The sequence below is a fragment of the Nannobrachium achirus genome, assembly GCF_963921795.1.
Source record: "Nannobrachium achirus genome assembly, chromosome: 19".
Classification (NCBI taxonomy): domain Eukaryota; kingdom Metazoa; phylum Chordata; class Actinopteri; order Myctophiformes; family Myctophidae; genus Nannobrachium; species Nannobrachium achirus.
The window spans coordinates 38963336-38986854 of NC_137826.1; the positions used below are offsets into that span (position 1 = coordinate 38963336).

The 23519-nt window shown below is 42.0% G+C and overlaps 1 protein-coding gene across 6 annotated transcripts in view; it reads left to right on the plus strand.

Annotated features, from left to right (window-relative positions):
• rxfp2a (relaxin family peptide receptor 2a) overlaps positions 1-23519 on the plus strand; it is a gene marked incomplete at its 3' end in the record, with an annotated part of 159427 nt that overhangs the window by 24074 nt on the left and 111834 nt on the right. For all 6 annotated transcript variants that reach the window (XM_080749834.1, XM_080749837.1, XM_080749838.1 and 3 more), the window contains exon 2: positions 3574-3714. In XM_080749834.1, coding sequence (XP_080605960.1) covers positions 3642-3714 — 73 coding nt within the window. In that variant the 5' untranslated portion in view covers positions 3574-3641. The remainder of the gene's footprint in view (positions 1-3573; positions 3715-23519) is intronic.

Genomic DNA, 23519 nt, shown 5'->3' on the forward strand with positions numbered 1-23519 from the left:
CGACCGTAGGTCGCATTTACTACCAAAACCTCCACCGGCTGTCCGTCCGTCAGTGAGTGAGTGAGTCAGTCACACGTCACACGTCACACTTTTGCCCTGCTCATATCTCCACAACCGTTGCTCCCATCCATGCCAAATTTTGCACACACACTCCTTACCTGCCAAACTACAACCTCCAAGGACCCCCGGAGCTCCAGGGACCCCCAGGTCCCTGGGGGACCCCCAGGTGTAAAAAAATGTCCCTCTGTGAGTCGCACGTCACACGTCACACTTTTGCCCTGCTCATATCTCCACAACCGTTGCCCCATCCATGCCACATTTTGCACACACACTCCTTACCTGCCAAACTACAACCTCCAAGGACCCCCGGAGCTCCATGGACCCCCAGGTCCCTGGGGTACCCCCAGGTGTAAAACATGACCAAATGTGCAAAAATGACCAAATGACCACCCCAACGGGGCTGCTCACGGGGAATTCCTGGGGACCACCCACTCCTGCTGCTCCAGAATGGATGCAAAAGTGGTGACGCCCCCAGTGGAGGACCCCCTCCACTGCAGCTCACATAAAATGCCGTAACTCGGGCTAGGAGCGTCCGGGAGAGCCGGGGCCGGTACCTATTCGTCCGCCAAGGCAACGCGGACACCCCACCCCTCATTTTTCACATGGCCCTCTTCTAGCGCCACCATCGGGCCGATTCTTGCAAAACACATTTTTGGACACTGCTCCTAAAATGTTTGCCCTAAAATCCCGCAAATCGCTACACAGTATGTCTACACTCATCCCATCAACATGAATCTGTCCCATATAGCGCCACCTTCAGGCCGATTTTTACAAACACATTTTTGGACACTGCTCCTACAGATTTTGCCCTAAAATCACGAAAATCACTACACAGTATGTCTACACTCATGTCATCAACATGGATCAGGAAGATTTTGGAAAAACAAAATTTTTGCCCTATTTGTGCGATTAGGGAGTCTTACTGGTAAAATAATGCTGTAGCCACAACTTGTTTGTATCCTTTCAACATTGAACATACCATTGATTCAACTAAAGGTAATTTGAGTGTCTTCGGTTTTCTGCTGATGATGAGATGATTGATTTATCTGTGACCAATGAACACCTCTCAACCATCCAGGGAATTATTGTGGGCTCGCTGAAAGGCAAGACCAGTATGTTATACTAAAACTTTATAGGTCAAGTTTATTCTCCTAAAAAAATTACCCACAGTACAAAGGCAGGGCCCTTTCCCCCCGGCTCCACCAGGCGCGTCGAGCGTCGCATCAACGCTGGGAACACTCCAGTTTTAATTAATGAAGGCTGCTCCACTGCCAACGTCAATGCCAGGCTCAAATTCGCCCCTGTTCATTTTTTTACGGCGTCCGACGCCGGCACTACAACGTCTTTTTGGTGGAGCCCTGGCCTTAGCCAATGAGGAGCAGCGTTCTTGGTGTCATCACCACCAACAAGTGCGACCTGATATAAATAACCACAACACGTGGGCTCGAGACCAGTATGTTTTATCGGTATGTTATACCAAAACTTTATAGACCAAGGTTATTCTCCTGAAAAAAATACCGACAGTACAAAGGCAGGGCCCTTAGCCAATGAGGAGCAGCCAAAGGGTAGATCTTCATGCCCATACATGGTGTTCCATGCGAGCCCACACTGTTTTGCAGGAACAGTATTTGTCTTTAATTCTATTACTTAAGCATGAATGTAAATCCCCCTCGCAATAAACACATAATCACGATGTGACCCTGTAGCTTGTAGATCTGCTATTTTCAAAAGAGTTTACACATATGATACATTCTGCAATCTGCATAATGAGTACTTTATTGGAGACAAAATGCCTTTCTGTTTATTTTTGTTTTGTTTTATTGAAATGAATGGTGGTGGCCTTGTTATTTAATTATGACGTCATGTCAATCTGTCAGTGGGTGGTTACTATGGTTACCATTATATACCTGAATGGTACCATGCACGCGTCAGGCTAAAAGTCGACCCAGTTGCCCCTTGCAGTATAGTCTACAGGTAAAGGCTCTACAAACTTACTGAAGCAAGTTGTTTGCCATCCTCCAGCTCCAGGGGAGGCGGGCACACAGATCAAAGACAGACTGATCAAAGATCAAATGGGGAGCTGCCGTTTGAATCCAGTGCCAAGTGACACAAGTGTATCCCTGCCCTAGTCCATAGAACCTGTATCGCTCGGTTAGAGTAAGGTTCATGTGACAGTCGGGCAGATGTACATGCATAAGCCATCGACACATACACTTAAGGCTTAAGCTTCTGTCATAAATGGCTTATTTATGATAAATAAAGCCTCCTCAGCCTCCTGTCCTTTTGGATGATGTTGTTGATGGTGAGGTAATGCAACTGATCCTGATCCTTTTAAATATCATCATTGTGATGATTCCTCCTCAAGCATTATGCTGCAACACCCCGCCAGACAGTCAGCCCTGCCCCGTTGTGTTCCTCGAGTAGGTTCTTAATATGCTCTTGAGTGAAGAGAATGACTGGGACAGTGGTCTGGGTGAGGCATGTTGCTATCTTTCATAAGATAAGATATAGTGTATACAGTATATCCTTCACCAAACCTTGTGGTTATAGATACTAGGCCTAGTGTAGCTTACACTCTAAGCACTTCGACAGTGTTGCATTTACAGCTGTCTAAATACATGGTTCCCTCTTTCAAAAAACATGTCAAATAGCCGTTGAAGCAGAAAGAAAGGCCTATTTATGATGATTATTCTACAAGGCATTTAGCAGCAGAGCATGTGAGGGGAGGCTGCTGTCACGTCCCCTCCCCGCTCCATAACTCACCTTGATTTGTGCACTTCCTCTTTTGGCACAACAAATGCGTCAGTGTAGAGAGCTTAGATGGACAGCAACTTTAATGCAAAACACGGCATCCATGTTTTTTCCTTTGCAGGCACTTGCACACATAGACATGAAAGGGGGCTTGAGCCCCTGCCCTTTTAACAGTCTGTAAAAAGTGCCCTCTACAGACCATGAATGCAGTTTTTACTATTGGTGAAAGAAATGCAAATGCCCTCTTTTCATGCTGTACCTGAAGGCAGCATTCAAGAGAATTGCCTTGTCCAAACTCTCATGAACTTGAATGCAGCATCTTATGTTGAAAGAATTGCCCTCTCTGTGTAGAAATCCATGCCGTTACGCCACATCTCCAGTATTGCCTTTTATGCTTAGTTTAGTGTGGTATCAAGTACCGAAAATAACCGACCTCCAAGACCTTGGAGGTCTGCTATTTTCAATATTTTCGCCAAAAGGCCCTTTTAGAAATTTCAGCCCCTTCCTCTCTAACATTCTCTGCATGTCCCTGTTCCTTTGCACATACTAGGCATTGTCTTTTTTAAGCCGGACAATATTAACCACATGAACCCTAGCATCACAATAATGTGCATGTCATAACAGCTGAACATTCTGTAACAGTTGCAGGAATGTTTGAATTCTTCCTCCATGGAAGCATGTCTGGTTAATTAGCTAACAGAATCTGACGAATAGGAGATCTGGCGCCTGGCGGCAGACTGACTCTGTCTCTGCGTCCTACAGGCTCTGCAAGGAGGAATATCTAACCGAGAACCGACAGCTTGCCTTTCCGAGGACCGTGGGAACGGACCATGAGTGCGGAAAAAGGTTGGAGCACCAGGCTGGAGAAATCAGTCGTACTTTTCCTGATCAACTTCATCCAAGGTAAAAGTATTGATGACACACATTAACATGCTAACTTTGACAGATACAAAAGGCAGTATGATGAGCATGTTACATCAGTATGTTTGTCAGTGGCTCAGGAGGTTGAGCGGCTGGGAGTTGGAAGGTGTCAAAGTGTGTATATATATATACAGTATATATGTATATGTGTGTGTGTAAACTGTGTGTGTGTGTGTGTATATACTATATATATATATATATATATATATATATATATATATATATATATATATATGCACACGCACAAAAATAGCATATCTACTAGCTCACAAAGGCTTGCGCTGTGAACTAGTATTTATTTTTGTTTGTTGGGGAGAGAAAAAAGAGCAGACCAAGTACAGAGTGAAAGGTCAAATTTACTAAGCAGTGGTTAAATGCACATTAACATGAATCCTACACTGATGATAGTGCTGTCAAATAACTATGAAATCTATGAAAAAGTTGAATGTGCAACACAATTTAACAAAATATTAGTTGCGAGTCCCTGCTTCATCTCTTTCTTAGCTAGGGGGTCCTTGGACTTAAAAACGTTGAAGACCCCTGGCCTACTGTATGCACCCACTGAAAAAAAAAAAGAAGAAGAAAGAAATGGATTATGTTTTACTGAAAACATTGCACCTGCCTACAGCTGCAGCTGCTGTTGACAATGGTGGCCGCTCTCCATTCCGACATGCTGCCATTCCGACATTAACTTCTTATTGTCGGAGTGGCAGCACTTCCATAGAGCCGTTGACAATGAACATTTAACGGTGCCACGGCATTGGTCCGAAATCTCATTGTTCCTACATCCCATTAGTCAGAATCTGGTGATGTTAACCTGGTGAAAAGTACTATGCCTAAACCTAAACCTAACCTCAGTAAAACTATGCCTACACCTAACCCAAACCATAACCCTAACCTCAGTAAATCTATGCCTAAACCTAACCCTAAAACCTAACCCTAACTAAATTCAGACTAATGAGATGTAGGACTAATGAGATTTTGGACTTATGGGCAGTCCAGTCCCCCATTTAACACCAACATGATAGTTTCTCACTGCTCCACTTAAAACATTTCCTTCTGATCTAAAAAAAAAAAAAAGAAAAGAAAACATCCTTTATACAGTACCTGAATCAGAATCAACTTTATTGTCACGTCACATTTTTTTAGTTTTTAAGTGAAAGGGAAGAATAATTTCAAGGGGAATAGAGAACAATAAAAAGCAAACAAATGATAAAACATATTTATGCTGGATATTTGGTACTGGTAATTACCTGGGGTAAGACATTAGGTATGGTATGTCTGTACCTGAATTGTTGAAATGAATAAAACCCTGAAAACAAGTTAGAGTAAATAATCTCTTTTGGGATATGCACTTTGCACATGTTGGTATAGTGATGACTATACATTTTGATATATTGTGCAGCCCTAGTGTGTACATATGACCTTGAATACACTTTGATATCTGGTACTACAGGGGAGACTAAGAGACTGTGATATTCTGATTAATTTGTATTGTCTATTTTGTCCATGCCCCTTATGCACTTTATAGCTGACATTGTGTCTTCCCATCCGACTTTTTCATTTGTTTCATTCGCTATTCTTATGACTATTTTTTAAACTGCAAAACATTTGGGAGCTTGTACAAAAAAATAAATAAATAAATCACCCACTCTTTTACACCTGTAAACTTGTGAAGGTGACACTCAAAACATGAAATTGTTGTATTTGAAGTCAGATTCTGCATCTTACCCCTGTGTGCTGACTCATTGCTGTTAGAGATCCCTTGACGTTCATCTGTCATTCTGTGACTGTCATATAGCACAGGGGTTTTCAAAGTGGGTGACGGGGTACCCTGGGGTGCCGCGACGGCAGTCCAGGGGTGCCGCGAGATCAGTTGATAGTATTTGGAATTTATTTGGACACTTGAAAAAATATTTAGTATCATTTTAAACTTGAAGTACAAAGTTATTTTCAGTCAATTCTAACCAAAATGGCTATTATCTCAACGTTTTCCTCACAACATAATCACTAAAATATCGTCACTGTCGGGCAGAAACCTCGTATTTACAAGTTTCAAATGTGTACGTCTTTTCATAAATCAAAGCCCTGCTTCATCATACAAGACTGTCGCACAAAACTAGTGAAAACAGCCGATCTACAAGCACACAACGATTGTTTACAAATACAGCTTTAGATTACCACTTCCATTGGGATTCATGGGACGAAGTGAACATGGTGGGATTGTGGGAGCAGAATATTTTGATTTGGAACAGACCCATCTTGTCTCTGTCATAGTGACATCGGTGGTGTGCATTTCAATTTGTTTCTCATGGATAACTCCCGTTCTGTTTACTTTGGTTTCAACTGATTATAAGTGTTTGGGGGCTGACAGGTTTATGTGGGTCATTTTGGATGGGTGACTGCTCCACTAGAAGCACAGAGAGGCCTGTAGGTCCGCATTCTGTCTAAAATCAGGGTTGCCACGGTTTTGTTTTACTAATAAAACTTGGCCATGTTTCTAGATACAGTAGAATGAGCAGGGTTCCCACGGCCATGAAATTCCTGGAAATATTTTGAAATTAGAAAAATATTTTTTCAGTACTGGAAAGGTTTTGGAATTGATCAAGGGTCCTGGAAGGTACTGGACAAAATAGCTAAGCATTGTTTTTGATTATTGATTTTGTTAACTAATTTACTGCCACAGACTTATAGGGTTCCCTGCCACGATTTTCTAACCTTTTGACGTGGGCACGTGCGTGTCCATCGTGCACGATCCGCATGCACGCTATGGCCCAGCACTCGACATTATAAATGGCCCGCTGGCCCGTTTGTACTTTTAAAGCCGTCAGGGCCACCATAATGCATCAACCACTTGCCCGTTGGGGCCAGTGAACATAATGCCTTGAAAATGAAATAATAATAATAAGTAAAAACGTTTATATCTAATTTCACATGAATTCCATGTGGTACTGTTTTGTAATTATTTCTGTGGAATCGTTTCTGTAATTATCGCTAAAACATAGCGTTACGTGATCCCGATCACAGACGCAGGCAATTTTCCTTCTGCGCGCAGCAAGCACTGTGTGCCCACAGTAGCAGGACAGCGGCTGCAGCAGTTCACAAACAACATGAGCGGAACGCTCGCTCACGTTCACAGTCAGTCAGTGCTGTTGATTCTCAGGAGAAGAGCACACGTTTCTCTGTCTCACCGACCATTTCTGTCATGTGCGATCTTTTAGATTAAATAAATGTTTCTAAAACCCCCTAATCCCGACCAAACGCCAGGCAAAAAAACACAATGAAAAGAAAAAGTCACCGGAGGAATTTTAGAGAGATTTAGAGGGAGTTTGAGAATAAAAAAGACGCGTTTAGTGTCACCGCACGCCGGGTGATTTAACAAAGAGATGAGCCATTATGCATATCAATACACCATTGTCTGAACCTGTTAACGCCTGCAATGTAGGTGATACCGCGGACGCCCAAACATTGAATCACACATGCAACACTGTGTGACTAACAGTGCTTTTCCAATGTTTCACTGCACTGCTGTATTTGATGTGGCAGCCAAAAACATATCCACAGGTTGTTGGACAGAACATTGCGCTAGATAATGCATTTAATACAGCAACATGTGTGCACTGTGCAGCCCATGGTGGTGCAGCCAGCTAGCGTTAATGCTAACTTCCAAACAAAACAACGATGTATCTACCCAGCGTTGCCATGTTCTCTTTCTGAGAGAGAAACAAGCAACCAGGTCTATGAAAATAACAAGTCCAAATTAGGCAACTGAGGCAGTTCAGTCAAACTTTATTGTTGAATATTGTCAAGAGTAGTGGTTCTCAATCATTTTCTTATAAAGGACCTCCAATATCTTAAAGCAACTTCAGGTTTAAAAAGAACAAGCCCAAAGTAGCTTGTAATAAGCAGACATGGCTATAGGCTTTTAAAGGGACAGTACACACATTGCCTTCTGTCAGCTTGACAAACATTTGGAAATTCTAATGCCTAAGTTTATTAATTAGTTTATTAATGGTCTAAAATGTACATTTCAACACAAATCTTTGCCAAATTAGCCAACAACTACCAACAATAGAAAAGGATTTAAAGTGGGACTTGTTAAACATGGGTACAACATTTCCCCTAAATCTATCTGTGATATTGTGCCTTTTTGTTAATGATAAATTGGTCTTAAATCTGTCTTGCCTAGACCTGCAGATATCCTGTTACATATATTTTTCAGAGTGGAGAACATTATTATTTTTTTAAATCCAATGAGATCATATTGACATCAGTTATATCGGCTAATAATAATCTAAAAAACACTTAATATTGAGGATGAACGAGGGCTCGCGACCTGCGAGTGCGCACGTGTCAGGGCCAGTGATCATCAAAATCCACTGGCCCTGAGGGCCACTAGTAAATTTCCCTTAATGTCTACCCCTGCTATGGCCCATTCGCAGCGTGCACGCTTTATTTTTGCAACACTGCCTGTCTTTGGGCATTGCACATAGGAGTCTTCTCGTTATTGCGCTGAATTATATAGTCCTGGAAATTGTCTTAAATATTCTGGAAAAGTTTTGGAAAGGTTTTGGAAATTCATTGGTAAAAATGTGTGGGAACCCTGTGAGAGCTCAGAGCATCGCCAACCAGAGTAGCACATGTGACGTCTCTCCTAATCAACAATATCTGCCAATTATCTATGACAGTGGTTCTCAAACGTTTTAATTTCATGGGCCCCCATGACTCTGAGAGTATAACCAAATTGTAAGGTTCCATTCGGTTCCATTTTGTTTTGCAACCAAAGGTTGCAGTTTACCATGAGAAATGTCACAGCTTGTCTCCGTGTGTGTACACATTTTACAGTCTATGGGTTGGTTCCCTTGACACATCACTGTGACATCACAGGTGATATCACAGGTGACATCACCTATGTAAAAGTCCATATATGGGTATTCCCCAGAATCCCTTTTATGCCCATATGAAGATCCATGATTTCATCGATATTTATCACTGGCCAGATGGCCAAGACATGGCCCATATCTGTGTGGCTGGTTCAGACAGGGATCTCCATTTATGGGCATAAAATATATTGTATGTTGTGATGTCATGGGAACCACTCTAACATAATCCCTTTTATGCCCATATATGGAGATCCCTGATGTCATCAATATTAAGCCCATATCTAACAGGTCTTCAGGGAATGCCCATATATGGAGGAAGACCCTTTAGGGCGAGGTTGCATGTCGCCCTGAGGCGTCTTACTAGTATACTAACTTGTCGGCTCGTTGCGTGCCGTGTACTGTATGTGTAACAACCAAGACTGCACTCTTGGTTGTGATACTAACTAAACCGGTAAAGGAAAGAGGGATAATAGCAAGGTTTATGAACTACTATACTTACAGTAGTAATCGAACAGAGAGAAGAGACAAGAGACTTGCAGCGAGGAATGTCCGATTACCAGTTTGATCGCCTGCTCCCCCTGGTTTAGTGTCCTTGAGCAGGTTGGTGCCTTGCATGGTGTCCTTCGCCGTCAGTGTGTGAATGGTTGAATGTAATGCTCATTGTAAAGCATTCATCATTTTTCTAATATCTCGCCTGTTGGACAGGAGATGTATTGGCAAGCACATTCTGTCTAGTCGGTTAAAAATGTCCTTTCTTCTTCCATTCGTTTATAATCCAACGTTCGGCAGTTGTAAAACTCTGGCACTTGTCTCTTCACATTGTGAAAACACGGTTGCATGCTTCAATACTCCAGACATCTGCTGGTAAATGTGTTGGCTCTACTTGCACAAGAGACTGTCTGGGATATTCTGCCTCATTTTGTATTTTCTCTGTGCTTCTTAGACTTTGTGCAGTATTGTATATCTGACATTGTATCTGACTTTGCCTCCTTTCTTTCATTTGCTACTCTTATTATTATATTAATATTTCTGAAACCGCAAAGCATTGGAAAACATTTATTTTTCATATTTTTTTAGACCTGTAAACCTGTGATGTGACAATTAACTTGAACTAAAGTCGATGCGTTGAAGTTAGATTCTGCACCTCATCCCTTTATACTGACTCATCGTTGTAATAGAGACCTTATGACTGCTGTGTCATCTTGCAAACGTGATATGATAACATGAGCGGGGGGAGTGGATTTATTTAGGTTAACATAATGTTCATGACCCAGCATGTTTCAGTAAGACAAAATAAATCAACGTGGTTGTCCGTTATTAGCTTGTTTACAAATACTGTACACCTTTAGATGACGGAGATTGAATGATTAACCCTGTGTATGCATACAATAAATAGTGAAAATAGCTGTGCAATTTTTGAAAATTGAATGTTTTTAAGAGCAAGTAAAAAGGCTTTCTCCCTACTTCCAACTAAGTTTAGAATCTGACTTTTTATTTCACATATAGTATACTCCTGCCTGCCGGTCTTCCATTGGGATTCATGAGGCGAAGTGAACCAAGTGTGGCAAGTTTGGCAACAGAGTATTTGATCTGGAACAGACCCAGCTGGTCTCTTTCTGTCATTGCTCTGCATGTGTGCCTATCCAAATCGGGTCCTTCAAATAGCTTCTACTCTTAGGGGGTCTTTATACCAGGACGATTGGAAACGCTGCCGGTCTCGTTTTGGATTTATTACCCAAAAAACGTCGCGTTTACACCTTGTTGTTGGTTCGTTTTTCTGTGTTTATACTACAAGTTGACAACGCATGAATTCAAGCAAAATGTGTCATGTTCCCAGCCTACATAGGCCTATACTGTGTATTTACCCTTCAACTATAAAATATATATTGTTTTTAATGAGACATGCTTTGTAATTAGGCTATGCTCCCAAATCCATATTATTATCGTCTGTTCGCATATTCAATGAGTCCCGCAAAAGGAGGTTTTTAGCGAGGTGAAGTGAAACACCAACAAAAGTCACCTGGAAGATGAAGGTCGGAACATTTATAGCCTATGGAGCATATTTCTGGACATTATCTACGGGGATGGGCTATATTAAGTGAGTTCTGTCTTCTATCTGCAACACAGAAGTATAACGCACCATGCGAGGCAACTAACGGAGTAGGCTAGCCTACAGAGGCACATATGGGTATGGTAGTCTACCATACCTTGATTACAAGGGAAAATAATAAAATGTACTTCTTAAAATAAATTCATCATGCCTGTTGCTAAGTATTGGCAACATGACTGTCTTGCATGCGTGCCTTGCACGTGCAAGACCAGACAACAGTCATGTTGCCATACCTTAGCTCTTACTGAACTGACGCACTGCACTGGGATGCGGCGCAATGGAGGATGATGTGCCGTCGCCGTCGCAAAATAAACTAACGGAATAAATTAATGAACTGACGCCATACGCCACTGGCAGTCTGTTATTTCACTGGAAGTCACAATCATAGCCTTCCGTTATGGCTTTAAGTAAATTGCCTAGTTTGGAAGCAACATGCGTGCTTTAAGAGGAGGCTAGACGCACTGGAGAGAAAAAGCGACATGATTTCTTTGACTGGAGGAGAGGGAGCGAGGATATGGAGGAAGTTTTTGTGATGGTCTCTGACTGACTGGACAGTTATGTTTATTCTGTCTGTCTGTCTGTCTGTCTGTCTGTCTGTCTGTCTGTCTGTCTGTCTGTCTGTCTGTCTGTCTGTCTGTGTCTGTCTGTCTGTCAGCAAGACTCAGCATATTACAATAACTCACTCATTACCTGAAGTCCGCTGCGTCTGTGATGTGGCGCGGTGCATGAAGAATTAATCCAGTATTTTTTGGTGAGAAGTTGAAAAAGGGGGACGCAAAATAATCATTAATCATTGGTTTGCTTTGCTAGAATGGAATACCATAGCCTAATGGTTTAATTTAACTTTGCGGAGAGGAGAGCTGTTGCAACTCCGACAGGCCAGCTAGGGTACCAGCCCAGGTGCGACGACTTGTGCGTAATTAGACATTTTTTTAAAAGGCTTTCATATAGACTACTCCTGACATTTTTCAAATGAGGTTTGTGCTAATAGATCACTGGGCTATTTTCTGGGTTTTAATTAGGCCTACAACAACACAAATAATAATAATACATTTTCGGTTAGTCTGACAGACTGACACTTATATGCAGCAGGGGAAGGGGAGCAGAGGAGGGGGTGCTATGACATCATCGCACTCTCCCTCACGGCCGAATTCCGATATTACACCGTTGCGAAACTGATGCGAAACCGCAGAAATGCACTTTCAGAGCCGAATTCGGAAAAGTATCGGTTAGGGTCATGAAACCGCGTCTCCGTGTGTCAAAATGCCCGAATCAATAGTAAAAACTATCGTCTACAAAAAAATCGACCTCATGTAATGACCCCCTTATATTTTTTGCTTCCCATGCCCAAAATAGGGACACCAGGGACAGGGTCCACATTTAATTATCCCAGTTTGCTTCACTACTGCAGAGGTGGTGTTCATTTTAATTTAATTTTCTCTGTTTACTTTCGTTTTAAATTAATTTAGTGTTTTGGGGCTGATCTGTCTCAGTGACCCCGAGGATCACTTAACCCATTTTCAACCTGTTTTTCTTTTCTTTTTTTTTCTTTTTTATAAATTGGCCCTCACTAATGCTTTTCTTTTTTTTTTTTAGATTTACTTCTTGGTTTTTATCCCTTTATTGATAGGACAGTTAGGCTGACAGGAAATGGGGAGACAGCTGGAGAGTGACGCCCAGCAAATGCCGTCGCTATCGGGATTTGAACCCATGACACGCTGTCAGCCTGGGATGCCCGGACCCTATAGCAGATTTCTTTTCCCTGCTCGATCTTAATTTAGATTATTATTAACGTGAGAACAATGGTTTCTATTTATAGCATGCTAACTTTCCAGCAATAGAAATCCTGCAGTTTCTATTATTTAGCTTGGATGATATCGATGTCAGTCCTCTACACAGATGTGGTAGACAAATATTGTACCATATTTTGAACAAATATTCTTTAATGTGGGGTCCCTGGCACAAAGTATTTTCAGATGGGTGTCTGCGGCCAAATACATAATTTGACGGTCTCAGTTTGATCCTCAATGGAAGCATAGAGACGCCTATATGACAACTACTCTGCCGTCTGGTTAACGTCAGGGTTGTCATGGGTTTTGTTTTACTAATGAACTCGGCCATGTTTCTAGATGAGAGCTCAGATCGGTGCCAAACCCAATGTGAGAAATGTGACGTCTCTCCTAATCAGGTGTTGCCCAATTATGACAAGTGGTTCTCAAACTTTTATTTTATTTTCAAAGACACTAATAACTCATGAGATTATACAAATTGAACCAAATGGAGCCATAAGATCCACTGGCGTAGTGGTCCAGGCACGTAGGCTGGTTATCCGGCCTGATAGCGTGTCGTGGGTTAGAATCCCGATCCAGATGACTTTTGCTGCGTGTCACTCCCCCATCTCTCACCCCATTCACTGTCAACATACTGTACCTATTAATAAAGGCATAAAAAGCTCAAATATGTATTTATATTAAAAGAAAATCTGTGCACGGCTCCAAAGAGTCTAAGATAAAGAGAATGATATCAGTTCCTCACATTCTGTCCTTCAGACATAATGAACTTATAGAGCCAAAGCACATCCGCTGCTTTATTGCCTACTTATATTGTTATCTCTCAGACACTCTTGTACACTCTCAGACACTCTTGTACACTCTCAGACCCTTGTACACTCTCAGAGTTGCAGGTCTGTGAGAGTTCATTTAGGCCTAAAACTCCCCCCCAAGGAACCCTTAGGGCCCTGGACCCCACTTTGAGAACCACTGATGTATGACTTATTGAGTCATTAAGCTTACACGCTCGCACAGAAGGCAGTTCTGCGTATTCCAGGTTACCTGGTCTCTCTCTCTCTCTCTCTCTCTCTCTCTCTCTCTCTCTCTCTCTCTCTCTCTCTCTCTCTCTCTCTCTCTCTCACAGAGAGCCGGCATGCTGGCTGAATAACTAGTTACTGCTGGGAACTCTAGATAGCTATGTCATGCTGTGCACGCAATGACTCTCTGTGGTGTATACATACTTATCTCCCCCCAACACACACACACATTAAATGTTCTATTCTGATACAAGTGGCTGCCATCTCTTCACACTTAAAGCAAAGAAAGTGTGGAGAAAACAGAGACTGTTGCTTTGCGCATCAGAAGGCCAGTCCTTGTCACACAGTTGTCGAGCTTTGCTAAAGTTCCCTTTGTGTTCTCCTTGAGCAATATCTTTGAACAGTCATTCATCCTTGTGGAAAACTGAAGATCTATTTTTTTCCTTTTTTCGGGAGGAAAGAGATGTATGCAGCCAGGGCTGGTACTACAAGCTCTCCTCTTCTCTATAATATTTGCTCTAAACTATTTGCTCTAAACTGAGGAAGCATAGGATTAGCGCTGTCACGATTATGACATTATATATGACGATTAATTGTCACTCAAATAATTGCGATTAACGATTTAATTGTGTTTTTGTTGTTGACAATTACATTTCTGTTTGGCTTTTCGGCTTTGAAGTTGCACATGGTAGATATGACGCATAACCAAAATATACAAAGAAATGACTGACATATTTGACAACTTTATACTTAGAAAAGAATGTTGATAGTAGAAATAGCCGATCTACAAGATCTGCTATTTCCATTTTTTTTTACTTTGGAAAAAAATATATGAACATTTTTCAACATGGAAACGATTATGACTATTATGAAAAATAATCGCGATTATGTCAAATAATTGCGATTAGACGATTATGTAATAATTGTGACAGCCCTACATAGGATAGCATAACACACACACACACACACACACACACACACACACACACACACACAAAACACAGTCTGGGGACTGTTTTCAGACGGTGGTGAAAAGAAAAAGTGTATTTCTAGCCCTGATTGCTTTGAAATGACGTTCTTTTCACAGACAGCTGATGTTCTTTCGTCCTCGCATACGGGCACTGAATCTTTAGAAGTGGTATATGATGTATCAGACCATACCGGCCACCTTCACCCCATGGATGGATGAGGTGGGGAGATATGCTGATGACAAGATAAGGACCACAGCTCTCGGCACAGCTCAAAGTTAACTTTAAAGGTTGTCAGATTCACTTGAGCGGCAATCACGCTTTGGGATTCAGCTTGGCACACAAGTGAATACAAATGTGGATCAAAGATTGATGGTGCACTGGGCACATCGGTAAAAAAGACAATGCAAAAAGTCGCAGAGAAGGAATGTGAATAGAATTGCTGTATAATAAACCCTTTGGTATGCATCCCATGTCTATAATGCATTATAAAAGTACCAGTAAGACGCCCTAAGGCCGAGAAGTGCTGAAACATCAGAGCTTCTTAATACGGCACAGTTAAGAAGCAGCAGTTAAACTATTAATCTGGCTGGTCATCAATGTGATGTCAGAACAGTCAGCTATATCCATATCTGGAGTCTGTGAGGTCAGATGTAGAGGTATTGGCCAGCTCCATATACTGTAAAATTGAAACCAAGATGTTGGTGCAGTGATACTGATAGTATGCGGTTCAGGTGTGTTTACTTGATTATGCCAATCAAAAACAAGCAACAGAAGTATCTATTCGATCATTTCATCACCTTTTTATAATGATGTTCTAACTAAGTCTTCATTTTTTTTAAGGAATACAAGATTTGCGTCAAAAATATTCAAAATATTGTATTTTGTTCCCCCAATAATAGCAGATCTACAAGCTCACAACTTGTCATGATGTGACACATTGTGTTCCGCTGGTTGCTGGTCTTCTATTTTCAAATAGCCGATGTAAAGTAGTAAAACTGAGCCTAGTTTCTTCTTTTGGGCTTATTGTCATAGACCTGGCTGCCTCACTTCCTTACTAGGGAGGAAGTGAAAAGATAGACTATTGAATGAAGCAGCACACAGAGAAAAACTCTATGGTGCCCCCTGTAAAGGGCAATGGCGGCGCCCTGGAGAAGGCCAGGAATAAGGTGAATATCCTATTTGAAAAGGATCGTGCTGTCCCGTCCCTTTCAATAAAATGGCCTATCTCAAGAGTGACATAACAAATATTGACATAACACAGCAAAAGTCACATGGACTTGGACCAAAAATAATTGCCCAAGTCTTTGTATTTTATACATTGTAACATCCAAGTACCTCCAAATGGCCTGGTCCAGTGGGGCGATGAAGTTGTATTGGGCCTGGTCCAGGGGCGATGTAGTTGTATTGTTACTAATCAAGGGGTTGGTCAAGATAGGTATATTTGTATATAGGTGCAAATGTTAATCCAACCGTTTTAATCGATCTTAGATCTGACAATTTTCGTAGTGGATTATAAATGATAATGTGTTTCGATTCATTGATATAAAAACATTTCAACAATAAGTGCACTTGTCGTTTATTCAATCAATCTAAAAAATAATAGTTAGAAAATAATCGATAGATGCAGCACTTTGTTTATCGCATTTTAACAACAAGGCAATTCAAAGTAATTTAGATAGATAGATAGATAGATAACTTTATTATCCCACAGGGGAAATTCAGTCGCCCAGAGGCAGCACAGCATTTAAGGTTACAAGTTACAGGGAAGTATGAAAAGAAAAACAAACAAGGAGATGCTTGTTGGAGCCCAACCTAGATATAGGAAAGGATCCATATTCGTATATAGCCGGGGCATAGGTACGAAGGGAAAATGTGTGTGTTTAGGCTCTACTCCATCCTGCTGTGACTGACTCTGTGTGACTGAGTTCTTGTTGTCCTAGTCTAGTCTAATTTGTTTTGTCCTGCTTGAATACAACAACAAAGAATCTGAATCAGAACCAACTTTATTGTCACATAAGAGACAGGTTTACAGGTGCAAAATAGTGGTGTAATTAGTATTTGTGAAAGTTTCATCGTTGTTATTTCCCATGAAAGAGAAATGGAAGAAGAAGGGGGCGTGGGGGAGGGAGAGAGAGAGAGAGAGAGAGAGAGAGAGAGAGACTTTTTTTGACTTTTACAAAACCTTTATTTACAATCTATTTACAGACATTTTACAATAAAAACATTCTCTTTTATAGCCTACTTAAAAATGATACTGAAAATTAATTCATCATCTACAACAGAACAAATTGCATCATTATAACACCATTTTATCACAAATTCTTCAATATTGTTCATTCCCTTATAGAATCTGTAATCAATCCATACTCTGGCTTTTACTAATGAAATAAAAATTGCAAGAGCTTCCTGCCCGGCACAGTCTTCGATTTAATTTTTCCGACTACTGTAAATAGACAATTTAGCTTCTCCCAATATTAAGTTCAACAATTGCCATTTCCAACAATCAATTCTTTTATAGCCCGCCCCAAAAATGAATTTGGTCTTGGTCCACTCCTCACCAAACATATTAAAGATATTCATCAGAGTATCAAAAAGATAACAGAGTCTTTTAACATTCAAAAAAACAGTGAAACACTGTCTCTTCTTTTTCACAAAAAGGGCATTTGTTTGAAACTGTAGGATTTATCGTAGCAATGAACTTATTCACTGCAATGGCCCCATGTAAAATTCTCCACTGCAAATCTCCTGTTCTTTTCTTTACAGGTGGCTTGTATAAAACTCTCCATAATGGTTTTACATCACTGTCCACCTCCAGGTTTTGTCGCCACACTGTGTCAACCCTCCCATTTAGTTTATTCTTATTTAATGCTTTTACATAGCACTTATATGCAGCTTTTCCTTTAGCTGTATACAGGTCCACAAAAGTACTGTCCCCACCAATTAAAAAAGGCCCTGAAAACCCTTCCAGGTCTGGAGTAAACCCCAACTCTGGAAACGGATCACCTTCATCTGGAGCCTCCACTCCATTACTGTACTCTCCTAGCATCTTTACCTCTTCATCAGTCAGTCTTTTTAACCACATATTTAAAATGTTTCTGGTCTGTCGTAGTGACCTCATCCCAAGAAAAGAGGCCACCGCTTGAGTATCATTCAACCCAGGGCCAGCAACATCTATAATTTTCCTCAAAGTGACAGCGCCTTTGTTACATAGCATACTGTTTAGACCCGGTGTTGTACTGTCCTGAATATCCATTCTGGCCCTATTAATTAGAGGTTCTTCTAGTAACCAATGTAAAGAGTAAGTAGGCTCTAGCCTCTCCCATTTAAGATGGTTCCACGTTCTAAAGAGTGCTTTGTAAAAGGGAGGTAATCTATCCAGATTTAAACACGTGCAGTCCATTAAAAACAGTGCAGCGTCTAACCCCAAGTCAGAAACCCTCCTCAAGATACTACTTGCTGTCTCTCTCCAAACAACCTCTTTTAGACCTGTAAGATATCGCTGTACAAATTGCAATCTAAACGCTGCTATCCTGCTCTCGATATGAATAAGCCCTTGCCCCCCTTCTTCTTTTGGTAGAAATAGTACACTCTGAGGAACCCAGTGTAACTTGTCCCAAAAAAAGTCTACTAAAATGGCTTGTAATTTTTGCACTAGACCTCTAGGTGGCTCCATACATGCCAGCCGATGCCACAGAGCAGAAGCTACCAGGTTATTAATGACCAGCGCTCTGCCTCTAAAAGACATCTGTGACTTCAACCATTTCCATTTATTTAACCTTCCTTCAAACTTTTCTACCACCCCTTCCCAGTTCTTTTGGACTACAGTTTCATTCCCTAGAAACACCCCAAGATACTTTAAACCATCTCTCTTCCAAATCAACCCCCCTGGTAGACTGGGCAACCCCCTCTTCCATCTCCCAACTGCTAATGCTTCACTTTTCCCCCAATTTACTTTTGCAGATGATATTACTCCAAAAAGAGTTACAATGTTTTCCAGTTTCCTTATATCTTCTTTGTTTTTTATCAGTACAATTAAATCATCTGCATATGCTGATAAAATGTGTCTTTTGCTAAAACCTTTTAATAATATACCTTCAATACCTTCCCTTATTTTACAAAGCATAGGTTCAATGGATAACGAGTACAGCATACCGGATAACGAGCAGCCCTGTCGAACCCCCCTCCCCACCTTAAAAGGGGCACTTAGACCTCCATTAATCTTCAGTACACTCTCAATGTCTTGATACAAAACCTTGATCATAGCTATTAGACCTGGACTGAGGCCAAACCTCTGGAGAATCCTCCAGAGGTAAGGTAGCTCAATCCTATCGAATGCCTTTTCCTGATCCAGCGAAATTAGACCAGTATCAATGCCCAATGAACTAGAGATGTCCAAAATATCCCGAATTAAGGACACATTGTCCAGGATGGACCTACCAGGCACGCAATACGTTTGATCCTGGTGAATCACAAGGTCCATCACTTCTCGCAGTCGGTTGGCCAACACTTTTGACAGAATTTTATAGTCTATACAAAGCAGTGACACAGGACGTCAATTCTTTATCTCCTGCAGATCTCCTTTTTTGGGTAAGAGAGTTATTACCGCCCTCCTGCAACTTTGCGGTAACAACATGTCTTTAAAACTTTCATTAAAGACATTTAAAAGGTCCTCACCCATTTCAGTCCAGAACTCTTTAAAGAACTCCACCGGAAGTCCATCGATGCCAGGGGCTTTGCCCCCCTCCATGCCCTGCAAGGCTGTATGAAGTTCTTGTAGCTTCAGTGGTTTCCCCAGTTCAATGTTAACATCCTCTGGAACCTTGGGTAGATTGTCACAAAAAGAGTCAAACAGTTCCTCATCATCTTCGTACTCACTGCTGTACAGTACAGAATAGAAGTCCATTGCTCTCTTCCGTATCTCCATAGAATCTCTGAGTTCTTGTCCTGTAGCAGAGTTCAGAGCATGTATCATCCTACTCTGCCCGTTTGTTGTGTTTCCAAAAAAGGAAAATGCCACAATGTGTACATTCTCATGTTTTGAATAATTCTGGAGCTTGTATTGAAATAATCTTTCAGGGTGTATTCTTTATGACAAGCATTATTGAATGCAGTGTTTAGACTTACTATCTGCAGTACCTTTTCCTGTCAATAGATGGCAGTCTGTCACTAACACCTCTCTGCTCTAGAGGTCACATTCCTCTTCCGTTTCACTTCCTGTTTTTCCTCCATTACTTTCAGAGCCACATGAATGCAAGCAGTGAACAATTCCATTTGCTTTTCCATGTCTAAGCCTTGGAGTAGATTTATCTGTGAGTTTGACTTTATTGAAAGCACAGTTTGTTGTTTTTCATGCTGCCACTACTATTAGCTAAGCCTCCATTTATTTACTACATGCTGTATATCACCTGTAATGGTTTCTGAGTTTCTAAAACGTTTTGTGTAGTAACAGTATTGGGTCATTTTGGTGAGCTTGAGGAAAGATATAGTTCATTATTGCCTACTGTAAAAGGTTAAAAACACTAATGGATACACATTTAAAATGGTTAAAAGGAACTTGTAACTAAAGTTATATTTCATTGTTGCAATGTTAAAATGCCATGCCTTATGCTGTTTGGTAAGATGCATTTTCTTTCTGTTTGTTTCCAGTTTTACAATTTTATGGAGAACCTCCCAGTAAAAACTACACTCTGAGGAAAACAGTTTGACTGGAACTTCATTTTGTTAGCTGTCTGTCTAAGCCTTGCTAGGACGCAATTGCCAGGGCAGAACAGTAAAAAGATATTTACACAACGGGTGAAGACAGCGAAAGACTTTATTGGCATCTACACACCGCATCATACATCCAGCTACAAGATGATGGAAAATCAGTGTAGCAGGGATCAAATGGAACAAATAGAGACTGGCAGCATCAGATCCTCAACATCATCCTCTGCTAGCAGTGCTGCTGTAAGAGCGAGGGCCCAAGCAGAAGGAGCTAGGGTAAAAGCCTCCTATGCAGCAGAAACAGCCGCCATGATGAAAGAGAAGGCCTGGATATTGGCTGAAACAGCTCGTCTCAATGCAGAAACCGCTCATCGCAATGCAGAATGCGCTTGCCGCAGTGCAGAATTGGAAGCCGACCTCTATGTGTTAAATGCGCAGAAGGAAGCTGCAGCAGCTAGTACAGAGGCAGAAATATATGAAGCAGCAGCAGCTGCACAGGAAGGAGAATGTCATGATGAGCTGGCACAGACACTGAGACTCACTGAAAATACAGCTCAACGCACCAGTGATTATGTGGAGAATCATTCTCAATATCGGTATGAACAGCAACAAAACACAGAACTTCACAGACAGGAGCCACTATCTACATCTCCAGAACGCACCCATCAAAGCACAAGCCAACAGCAGCAATTCACAGAACTTCGCAGGCAGGAGACACCATCTGTACCTCCAGGACACACCCATCAGAGGACAAGCCAACTCCACCCTCGTAATACTACAAGTACTATGGAAAGGCTGTACATCAAGGATGAGACATCAGACCTCCTGAGTAACCCAGAGACACCCTCTCCCCCTGTGTCTCAGAATGACTTTGTGAGCCATTATGCACCTGTAGCATCCCAAACTTCGGAATTGGCTAGATACTTGGTCCGTAAGGAGATGGTGAGTTCTGGACTCTCAAAATTCGACGACCGCCCAGAGAATTACTGGTCGTGGAAAGCGTCCTTCAAAAATATCACAAGGGACCTTGACCTAACAGCTTGTGAAGAACTCGACCTACTCACAAAATGGCTTGGTCCAGAATCATCTGCACAGGCAAAACGCATCAGGTCAGTTCACATCCACAACCAAGCAGCAGGTGTGAACATGATATGGCAGCGCCTAGAAGATTCCTATGGGAGCCCTGAAGTCATCAAGGATGCTCTTTTAAAGGGTCTGGAAGAATTCCCCCACATCTCTGACAAAGATGCCCATAAGCTAAGAGAGTTAGGAGATTTACTCATGGAGTTGGAATCAGCAAAGTCAGGTGGGTTTTTAAGCGGTCTGGCATACCTGGACACAGCACGTGGGATTAAACCCATAGTTGAAAAGCTCCCATATAGCCTGCAGGAAAGGTGGATCACACAAGGCTATCAGTACAAGGCAGTCAACCATGTGTCATTCCCACCCTTCAGCTTCTTTGTGACGTTTGTCTGCACACAAGCAAAGATGAGAAACGACCCAAGCTTTGCATTCAACTCCTCCAGCAGCATGAGTTATGCGAAAACAGAAAGGACCGTTCATTTACGCAACAGGGACGCCATTGCTGTAAGAAGAACGGAAGTGGAAGCCTCCACACCAACCCAGCCTGTCATGCCAGAACCAGATAAACGATTCCCCATTCACAACATGCCACACCCCTTGTCAAAGTGTCGTGGTTTCAGAGACAAACACATAGATGACAGGAAGGCCTACTTGAGAGAAAACAACATCTGTTTCCACTGCTGTGCTTCATACAGTCACATCGCAAAGGACTGCAAGGTCGCTGTTAAATGCAAGGAGTGTGATAGTGATACTCATACTACTGCATTGCACCCAGGACCTGCACCATGGTCCGCTGAAACCTTGGTGACCGAGCAAGATCACAGCGGGGAGTCGGAAAGCCCATCACCTCTTAACATCACATCCAGATGCACAGAAATATGTGGGGATGCTCCCAAGCCCAGATCATGTGCTAAGATCTGCCTTGTGAGGGTTTATCCTTCAAGCCATCCAGAAAAGGCACAGAAAGTTTATGCAGTGCTTGATGAACAAAGCGACAGGTCACTAGCAAAGTCACAGTTCTTTGAGCTGTTTGGCATCAGTGGAAACCGATCTCCCTACACTCTGAGGACATGCTCCGGCATAGTAGAGACAGCTGGGAGGAAGGCAAGCAACTTCACAGTTGAATCTCTTGATAGGAAAAGAAAAGTTGCACTCCCGACTCTAATAGAGTGTAACACCATGCCAGATGATCGATCCGAGATCCCCACACCAGATATGACACTGTACTATCCTCATCTTCATCCAGTAACGAACAAGATTCCGCCTGCAGATCCCAACGCTCCTATCCTGCTCCTGCTTGGAAGGGATATTCTTAGTGTGCACAAGGTGCGGGATCAATACAATGGGCCTGACAATACTCCATATGCCCAGCGCCTAGACTTGGGCTGGGTAATCGTGGGAGAGATTTGCCTCAACAGAGCCCACCAGCCAACTGACATTAATGCCTACAAAACCAGCGTGCTTCCCTGTGATCCTTTCCTCACTCCATGCACTCCATGCAACAGTGTTCCTGTTATAGGAAAGCTCAGTGCACCATCTCAGCATTATGTGCTTGTCTCCAGTCTTACAGGGAGCTCAAGCACTGATTCAGACAGTCTGGGAGTTACCCTGCAACAAACTCTGCCGAAAAGGTCTGATACACCTTCAGAACATTTCACTCAGCCACAGCTTCGCCTTATCCGCACCACCTCTTCCTCTACCCTGCTGGAGACCCCTCACTTGTCCACTGGCCTCATGGTCCTGTATGCCCATGTGAAAGACCACCAACAACCCAAGTCAGCTCCTCTCCAACCCAAGCCCACACAAGTTGCATCTTCTCGCCAGCATCGCTATCCACATTCCAGATGTCTAAAGTTCCAGACCCTAGGCCAGCAATGGATTCCATCTACCCCATCTAGCCCTTCAGGTTGTCGCCATCGGAACAGCCGAACACCTCCGTGACTCCTTCACTTCTCACAGACACTTAAATATAGTGGTATAATATTAATTATACCAAGCGGGGAGTGTTGTGTTTCCAAAAAAGGAAAATGCCACAATGTGTACATTCTCATGTTTTGAATAATTCTGGAGCTTGTATTGAAATAATCTTTCAGGGTGTATTCTTTATGACAAGCATTATTGAATGCAGTGTTTACATAGACTTACTATCTGCAGTACCTTTTCCTGTCAATAGATGGCAGTCTGTCATTAACACCTCTCTGCTCTAGAGGTCACATTCCTCTTCCGTTTCA